Source organism: Leptonychotes weddellii, chromosome X, assembly GCF_054177405.1.
Source record: "Leptonychotes weddellii isolate Sample4059 chromosome X, ASM5417740v2, whole genome shotgun sequence".
NCBI classification, from domain to species: domain Eukaryota; kingdom Metazoa; phylum Chordata; class Mammalia; order Carnivora; family Phocidae; genus Leptonychotes; species Leptonychotes weddellii.
Window position 1 is genome coordinate 1,559,468 of NC_138385.1, and position 8,768 is coordinate 1,568,235.

The following is an 8,768-nucleotide window of genomic DNA, read 5'->3' on the forward strand; positions in this document are numbered from 1 at the left end:
GGGCCCCCCCCCCCCCCCCCCCGCCCCAGGCCAGCACAAGAGAGAGTGAGTGAGGAACAGAGAGAAGGTGGGGCGGTCGGGGAGGGCCCCACACGGGCAAGGGGCAGCTGCTGCCTGGGCTTCTCCCCACCTCAGGAGGGAAGGCTGCTCGGCTTGACTCTGGAGGGGCGGGAGGACTATCCAGGCATGGGTGGGGATCGAGTGGTCTGGATTCAAGGACCTGCTCCCTGCTCAGGCCCTGGCCCTGGCCACCTCCTGTTGCAGCAGCGGTCCTTGGCAGAGACGCCCCTTCTGTCCCCCATGCCCCACCATGGCCCTGCCATCACCATCACCATCCCCCCCCCTCCCCCAGCCCTGCGGGCCTCCAGCCGTACCTTTCCTGTCGACTTGACACCCTTCCAGACACAGAAGTAGACCAGCACCCAGCAGGCCAGCAGACACAGAGTCACCTCCCAGTTGAGGGCCCCTGGCACCTCCAGCCCCCCGGAGAGCCGCAAGACTTTGTTCCTGAGGGAGGGACAGCCCATGAGGGCTGTGCCAGCAGTGGGCCAAGCGCCTGGGAGCTGCCCCAGGGGTGGTGCTCCCGCCCTGCAGCCCTCGAGTCCAGCTGGGCCCAACCCCAGCCTGCAGCCCCGAGGTTTGTGCAGTGTGTGAGCCTGAAGCCCAGGAGCCGCAGGCCAGAGCCAGCAGGACTGGTAGCCGGGCCCCACGGCCCCCTCAGCCTGCACGGTGGTGATCCCTCCTCCCCGGCTGGCAGGCACAGTGGAGTGACAATGCCTGGGACTGAGAAATGGTGGAGAACCAAGGCCAATCCCTTCCAGCTCCTCTAGAGACTGTGCTGGGGGCTCCCCGAAGACAAGCAGGGCCTGGGAGTGACCCCTGCTCTGCGTCCCCTCAGGGCTGAGCCCCAGCACGCATAGACTTGCAGACTCGGGCCCTGTGTGGAGCCCAGAGAGAGGGACAGGCAGAGCCTGGCCCAGAGGCGCCTGACTCACTCCCAGAACTCGATGACGGGGGACCGGCGGTCAGCAAGCTGGTCACATGTGAGGTTGGCCAGGCTGGCATTGGCACAGTCTTCATGGCGGAAGATCTCCACGCAGTCGGGAGTGTTCCAGGTATGGCCACATGTGGCCCAGGGCAGTGCGGTGGTGAAGGATTTCACCAGGTAATAGAAGCCCCAGGCCAGCACCATGATGTAGTAGGTGTTGCAGTAGAAGACGATCACCATGGAGGCGTAGCCCAGGCCTAGGGAGGAGAGGAGTTTCTGTGTGGGCTCTTCTCTATAGCCACCCCCCCCCCCCATCTACCCTACCAGGCTCAAAGAAGTCTCCAGAGCACGACTGAGAAGATCTGGTGGGAGGACGGTGGGGAGTGGGAGGACAGCAGATGCAGAGAGCCCCCTGGACCCTCCCTTGTGCCAGTGTCCCAACACCAGGACAACTCCCCAGTCTGTACCTGCCCCTGCTCCTGGCTTCACCTCCTGCATCTTCCCTTGACCCCTCCCCTCTTGCCCCAATCTGAGCATGAAGTCCCATAAATTCCCTAGCCTCACACACCTGTCCCCTTCTCTTGGGTCCCACTGCCACCACAGCGGTTGAGGGAGGGCCAAGCCTCCACCTGGGTCCCTAGTGGCCTCCAGTACTCAGCAGCTGGGGGCTTTCTGGTGACCTCGGGCCGTACGGGAGACCGTCACCCTCTCAGCAGGCAACCTTGGCCAACTACTTCGCCTCTCTGAGCCCTGGCTCCCCCAGGGTCCTTCCTAGGGCCTTGAGAAATAATGGGGACATACTACACACACTCAGAAGGAACTCTAAAGTGACCTTTGACAATAGTTCTTCCCTTCAGACCCTGAACTCCATGGCTCCCGTCCAAGCTCCTTAGGTTGGCCCTCTGGCCTTGGGGGAACAGGCCCTGGGCAGTGCCTCGTGCTGTCAGCTCTCAAACCCTCTGCTCAGGCCCTTGGGGGGCCAAGCGTGCTTGGCAGGGCCTGTTCCCAGCCCTGCTGGGCCTGGGCGTCCTGGCCTCAGTGGAGAGGCCAATCCCCGACTCCAGTCCCCATCTGCCCAAGGTCACTGGGTGGTCTGCAGGTCCTCCAGCGTTCCCTTCATGACTTGGGGGGCACCAGTGGGACCCTGGCCTGGTGCTGAGATAGGACAAGATTTCTCACGTGGGCCCCAGCTTTGCCCTAGCAGTGGGAAGGGGGAGGGGTCCCTGAGGGAGAGGACAAGAGGGACTGGCTTGGGGCTGCTCACCTTTGAACAGGGGGCAGATGTTCCAGACGTTGATGCTGCCGGCCTTCATGAACTGGCCCAGCGAGATCTCCAAGAAGAAAATGGGGATTCCTCCAACCAGGGCGATCAGGACATAAGGGATAAGGAATACACCTGGGGGAGGAAGGAGAGGGTGGGCACTTGCACAGGGCAGCCCTTTAGCCCCTGGCCGGCCAGTGCGGCTTTCGGAAGCCCTGGGAGGTCAGGGTGGAGCCAGCTCTGGGCCCCACCCTGGCCCCATCATAACTTCCCGCTGCGTGAATCAGTGCAGGGGGTGGCCACTGACTCAGAGGTGCAAGGTGAATGAATAGCCTTGTGGGGAGAAGGGGGTTGGGGGCGCCTGGGTGGCTCAGTCGGTTAAGCGACTGCCTTCGGCTCAGGTCATGATCCTGGAGTCCCGGGATCGAGTCCTGCATCGGGCTCCCTGCTCGGCAGGGAGTCTGCTTCTCCCTCTGACCCTCCTCCCTCTCATGCTCTCTGTCTCTCATTCTCTCTGTCTCAAAAAAATAAAATAAAATCTTTAAAAAAAAAAAAAAAGAAGGGGGTTGGAGTGTTGGGAGGGCTGTGGCAGCCCCTGGGCCCTTACAGCCCTGTTTCTTGGGTTGGGAGGCCCTATACCCACAAGGCTTCTGGCCCCACAGTCACCTAGGGTGACCTAACAGGCGTGGAGGACACATACACCGTGGTGTCGCAGTTCCCTGTTTGCTAGGCAGCGCAGGAGAGAACGGTGTGTTCGTGTGCGTGTGTGCATGTGTGTGTGCCATGGCTGGTACTCCGGCCTGGGGGACTGTCTGGCTTGGGCAAGGACAGGGAGCTCCGGATTTCCCTGCCCCCAGGCAGTTGCCTGCAAGTATGATGGTCCACGGCAGAGAGTGGGTAGGTGGGTGGGTGGGTGGCAGTCCTTCGCCAGGGGGCGTAAGGGGTATCTGGAGGTGTCGGTGATCAAGGACGGGGACACAAAGTGGGGTACAACAAGCTCTGGTGAGCCTGGCTCTGGAGACCACAGGCCAGAGGGGGGGGGTGGGTAAGGGGAGCTGGGCACCATCAGCCCCTATCTGCTCCCCTTTCCTCTCCAGGTCCCCTACCCATGCCCCTGCTCAGCTTTGCACTACTCAGAAGTCAGGCCTGGTCGCAGCTTGCCCAGCTCCTGGTCCCAGCATCCTTCTTGTGTGTGACCTTGGGCCAAGGCCTTCACTCTGGGCCTCAGTTTCCCACCCATCACCCGGTCGCTGTGGCGTTCCCCCCACCCCAGTGCTGCTTTGCAGTCACACGACGCGCGGGTGCCTATCACTGTTGCTCAGCTGGGCTGGGGCAGGCGAGCACGGGGTGTGCATGCAGTGTGTCCAGTGGCGGCGCCAGGCGGCCCAGGCCGCAGGCTACCCAAGCCTGGCTCAGGCACCCAGTGTTCCGGGCCCAGGCTGGAGGGGAGGGGAGGGGAGGGGACGGGAGGGGAGGGGAGTGAGGGGAAGAAGGGAGGGGAGGGGAGGGGAGGAGAGGGCAGGGGGAGGGACAGAGTAGCCCATTGTGTGTGTGTGTGTTCGTGTGTGCACACGTGGGGGCCCCACACAATGTGCCACTTGTGTGCCTGAGCAGCGGAGGCAGCCTGGGCTCCTCACCTCTGGAAGCCCCCCCCCAGGGGGCAGGCCTCGCCTTCCCACCTCAGTGGCCAATCACTCCGGGGAGCCCCTGCACCAGGAGTCGGGGGGAGGCCGTCCTGGGGCTTCAGAAGGAGGCGCCCCGGCCCCCTCCCCCCACACACTGCCAGGCACATGACCGGCTGGGGGGTGGAGGCCGCCAGCCGGGGCCACCGAGCGGCAGCGGCCAGCGAGGGGCGGCCTCCGGCACCCTGTACCCCGGACTTCGGCCCTGCGCCCCAGGGGGGCCGGCGGCGGCGGGCGGGGGGGGGGGAAGGGAGCCCCTGGCCAGGAGGAGCGGGGCCGCGGTGGGGCGGGGGCGCTCACCTCCGCCGTTCTTGTAGCACAGGTAGGGGAAGCGCCACACGTTGCCCAGGCCCACGGCGAAGCCCACGCACGACATGATGAAGTCCATCTGGCGCGTCCAGGTCTCACGCGGCGGCACGGCCAGGCGGCCGCCGGGCGCCCCCAGGCCCGCGGGGCCGTCGCCCTTGGCCGGGGCCCCGTCGGGCCCGGGCGCGATCAGGGGGCCCTTCTTCTCGTCGCCGGACACGCTGTAGATGCCATTCTCGGCGCTCTTCTTCGCCATGGCCCCGGCGGGCCGCGCGGCCGGGCCGGGGGGCGCGGCGCCTCGCGGGGGCGGGCGGAGGGGCAGCGGGGGGCGCCGGTGGCGCGGGGGGGGGCCCGAAGGCGCGGGCCCGCCGGGGGCCGGGGGCGGCCGGGCCGGGGGTCGGGGAGGCGGGGCGGCGCGGTCAGAAGCAGTCCACGAAGCACTTGAAAGTGAGCCTGAAGAATCTCATGTGTGTCGGGGGCCCGGGGGCGCGCGGGCGGCGGCGGGGCCCGGCCGGGCGGCGGCGGTGGCTCCCGAGACTCCTGCCCGCGGCTCGGGCGGCGGCGGCGGCGGCGGCGGCGACGGCGGCGGCGGCGGCGGCTCGCCGGGCCCGAGATTCAGCCTAGCGGGGCGCAGGCAGCATCGGGCGCCCACGGTCTGCAAGCGGCGGCCGGAGCAGGGGCCTGCGGCCCGCGCCCCCCGCCCCGGCCCGGGCCGGCGCGGCTGCCCAGCTCGCCCGCGGCTCCGGCGGTGGCGGCGGCGGCGGCGGCCGCCTGGGAGCGCTCGCCCCTCCTTCCCGGCGGCGGCGGCTCCAGCCGCTCTCGGGGCCGCGGGCCGGCTCAGCGACTCGCCACCGCGCTCCGACCGTCCCTCTCGTTCCCGGTCCGATCGGCTGCCGCTTAAGAACCGACTCCGGGGTGATGTCACTGTCGCCCCACCCCCACGACCGGGCTGGTCCCCCTCCCCCTCGTCCCGCCCTCCCCGTCACTCCGCCCACCTTCTCCTTCCCTCCTCCCGAGGAGGAGACGCCACTCCAGCGGGAAGCAGGATGGCTGCTACCTGGGGCGCCGGCCAGTACCTCCTCCCCAGGGACCGGACCGCGCCTGACCCCAGGTTCACCTGGGCCTGGCTGCCGCCCAGATCGCCCCTCCTAACCTGCCCTTCCTGGTTCTAGGAAAGCCACTTCCCTGGCTGCCTTCCAGCCATCCTTGGCCCCTCTCTTGTCTTCTCCCCCATCCTTCCAGTCCGGCCCGTGTCTCTGACCCCTCTCCCGACTCCCAGCTAGGGCCCGGGCGGGTGTTGGGTGCCAAGGCCTACAGCTTCCCTGCTCCCTGCACCAGAGGGACTGTGCTCAGCTGGAGTGGGGCTCTGCCTCCAGGTGTGCTGGGGGGCTTTGCCAGAGGCACCACCCTGCCTCCTCCTGGCATTCAGCGAAGGAACCCTGGAAGCTGGAGGTCAGGGTCCCAGCTCTTGGGGTGCCAGGTCTCAATGAGTCTCCTTGGTGGATAGAGACAAGCCTGCTTGGCAAAGTTACACTTTGTCACCGAGGAGGGGTGATAGGGACCCTTGCTGCCTCCAGTCTCCTGCCAGATTCTGGCACGAATAGGGGAAGGCTGCCCCCTGGTGCCTGTCAGGTGCACAGACCCTCCCCCAAAGGCCTTGGCTGGGAGGCCCCAGCTCCCCACCTGCAGAGCTTCTCTCCCCAGGGACCTTCCGGCCTCCCTAGCAAGGGTGTTTGGCCGCTTCCCCACCAGCCGCTTAGCAGAGCCAAGAGCAGCCATGGGATGGGGAAGGAAGGGGTCACTGTCCTGGCATAGATGTGAAGTGAGCCGCCCACCCCCAACCAGTCCCAGACTGATCATCAGGCTGCAGTCCCCAGATGGCTCATCCCGTTAAGCTAAACCCTCAGCCATCCGGCGGCTTTAGGAAGAAAAGCAATTCTGGCCCGAGCCAGACTGAGCCTGCTGGGTGAGGGAGGGGCAGCACCTCCACCCAGGATTGTTGGAGGGGCCTCCAGGGGCCTCTGTGGGAGACAGGCAGGCTGGCCTGTGCTTAGGTTGGGTGGGGGCGCAGGGGGCTTGGGGACCCTCGAGGCGGCAGGGCTGCACGGCTCATCAGAAGACCCTCACCTGAGTTTTCTCTGGCCCAGTCTCAGAGTGAAGCTGGTCTAGAGACGAAGAGGCCAGAGAGAAGTACGTGACCCATAGACGGCCTGGAGGAGTGGGGGCCACCTGGGGAGCAAGAACAGAGGGGAACTTCAGGGAACCGCAAGCACCTCTGTGCACTTCTGAGAGGAGACTTGTGGCGGGGGATGGGGCGGGGGTGGGGCGGGAGGGGCGGGCGCAGGGAGTGCTTGCTGGAGTGAGGGCGGTAGCTTCGGCCAGAGGTCGCACAACACCCTGAGGAGCAGGGGGAAGTGAGGACGTGGCCCGGTGCAGGCAACTCTTTATGGGCAGGCGGGGGGCACTTTGGGGAAGTGGCTCAGCTGCAGGGAGGGCAGAGCGTGGAAAGGGCCAGGCCTCCGAGCCTGAGAAGGGCCTTCAGGAGCCAAGGGTGGGGACTCTTCTTTCCCCTGGGAGAGGAGGCCGGTTCAAAGGCTGGTGGCAGAACTGTGACCAAGCTGCCACCAGAGGCTACGTTGCCTCTGTGAGGTCAGAGGCTGCTGAGAGGGAGGGTGGCTGGGCCAGGGGCTGAGAATGACCCGTGTGAGCTCCAGGACTCCTAGGACCAAGGCCCCCTCCGCTCCAGGGGGGCCCTCACGGGGTGTCTCTAGACACATATAGGCCTCCATATCTGGGGGGTGCACCCACTCCAGTCTTCCTCAAGCAGGTCATGATGCCACCACCCCCATGGCTCCCCTGGATCCCACTAGTGGCTTCCTCCTCTCAGCAGCACACATCTGACCTGTCCCTCCCCATCTGCTCTGCTCTGGGCTTTTCTCTGAGCTAAATTCCTTTCCAAGGTGTGCAGAATTGGGCAACAGCTGGCCTGGGGGCTCCCCCAGCACTGAAGAGCAGTGTGCCTCGCGAGCTGACCTCCCTGTGCCTTGGCCTGTGCGGGGGGCGGGAGGGGGGGGCCCCCCGCCGTCTGGGTTGACCTCTCTCTGACCCTGCAGACAGCTCAGCCGCCACCTGTCCCAGGAGGCCAGGGAGGGGGGCGCGCATCCTCACCGGACCTGGAGCTGCCTCCCGCGCCCAGCCAAGGTGAGCTGGACTTCTGCGGTGCATGAAGTTCACGGACCCAGCCTCGCCTCTGGCCAGGATGAATTGGCAGGAGTTGTCCAAAGGGGGAGCTGGAAGCCTGAACCTTGGCCTCTGGGGTGCTGACCCAAGCCACCTGTGCTTCCCAGCGTCTGAGCTGGGAGAGATGGATCCGTTCCTGGGGCAGCTCACATGGCGCGCTGACCACAAGCAGAGGGCTTTTCGGCCCTCGGTGGGTGCTCAGGGCTTTGCAGAGGTCTGTCTTGCCACCCTCCTCTCCCCGGGCAGTAGCTACTGGGGGTGAGTGCGGTGCTGAGGAGGGCCAGGAGGCTGCCTTCTGGCGTTCCGGGCCCTGTGAAGCTGGCTCCTGAGCTCCTAAGTGAGGAGCAAGGGTTTCCCCAGGGCAGAAGGCACGGGGGGCCCCCTCTCAGAGCCCAGCTAGGCTGGGGTTGGACGGGGAGCCGAGGACCGGGGGTAGGGGAGAAGGAGAGAGCTGGAGGAAGGGCAGGAAGGGAATGTGACCTGAAGGCTCTCATCGTTCGGGGAAGCCTGGGGTTTCCAGCTGGGGCTGGACCCAGTGCATGCAGTGACTGGGGCTCCAGGGCTCCCTCTCGATGGCTGGGGGAGAGGGGGGCGGCTGAGTGAGTGTATGGGTGGGAGGACACCCCACTCTGGGGTGGCCCGTTATCCTTGTTATCCCGGGAGAACCTCCGCAGCTGGAAATAGGGTGGGGTCCAAAGGAGCTTTGGAATTAAAATTAGCTGGGAACAAAGGGAAGGCCAGAGTCCACCTTGAAGGGCTTTGAGCTTTCAACAGCTGCGGAAGGGAGAGTGGCTTGAGGCCACTCCCAGGGCTGGGGACTGGGGGCTTGGGAGGGTCCCCAGCTCCAGGGAGGGTCAACCTGACCCTCCACGCCTGTCTACAGGCACACCCAGCTTCCTGTCTTACTGACACCCTACGTGAGTGAAAGACGGCTTCAGCTGCTTCCATTCTGACCTCAGACTTGCCAGTTGGGTTCTTCTCTCCAGCCGGTCTCTTGGCTCAGGCGGAAGACCTTGAGGGCAAAGCATCCCCAGATGGGAACCGAAACTCCCCTCTCCAGCAGAGGGACAGCCCCGAGCCAGCAAGGCCCCGCTCAGAATTTCATCCAAGGATATGATCCATTTGACCCTCACTACCCACCAGCAGTACCCATTCACCTTTGTCCCACGTTTTTCTTGTATAAACCTGGAAGTATTTTTGGCATTTTGGAAACAGTCTTTGAGATGCTAGTCTGCTCTCTTCCTGGCGTTGGCCTCCCTGAAATAAGCTCCTTTCCTGTTTCACTGCCCCT

General features: G+C 65.5%; 1 protein-coding gene across 1 annotated transcript; it reads right to left on the reverse strand.

Annotated features, from left to right (window-relative positions):
* Positions 1 to 35: 35 nt before the first annotated feature.
* SLC6A8 (solute carrier family 6 member 8) lies at positions 36 to 4,573 on the reverse strand. The gene is made up of 4 exons (XM_081808072.1): positions 4,232 to 4,573; positions 2,253 to 2,384; positions 996 to 1,245; positions 36 to 507 (listed from the first exon to the last, which is right to left on the reverse strand). The coding sequence occupies exons 1-4, from the start codon at positions 4,491 to 4,493 to the stop codon at positions 213 to 215; spliced, it is 939 nt and encodes a 312-aa protein (XP_081664198.1). The 5' UTR covers positions 4,494 to 4,573; the 3' UTR covers positions 36 to 212.
* Positions 4,574 to 8,768: the final 4,195 nt, after the last annotated feature.

Coding starts and splice junctions, on each gene's coding strand:
- SLC6A8 (XM_081808072.1), bottom strand. CDS start 4,493: ATGGCGAAGAAGAGCGCCGAGAATGGCATCTACAGCGTGTCCGGCGAC. Junction 2,385..4,231: donor GTGCTACAAGAACGGCGGAG/GTGAGCGCCCCC, acceptor TTCCTCCCCCAG/GTGTATTCCTTATCCCTTAT. Junction 1,246..2,252: donor CATCTGCCCCCTGTTCAAAG/GTGAGCAGCCCC, acceptor TCTCCTCCCTAG/GCCTGGGCTACGCCTCCATG.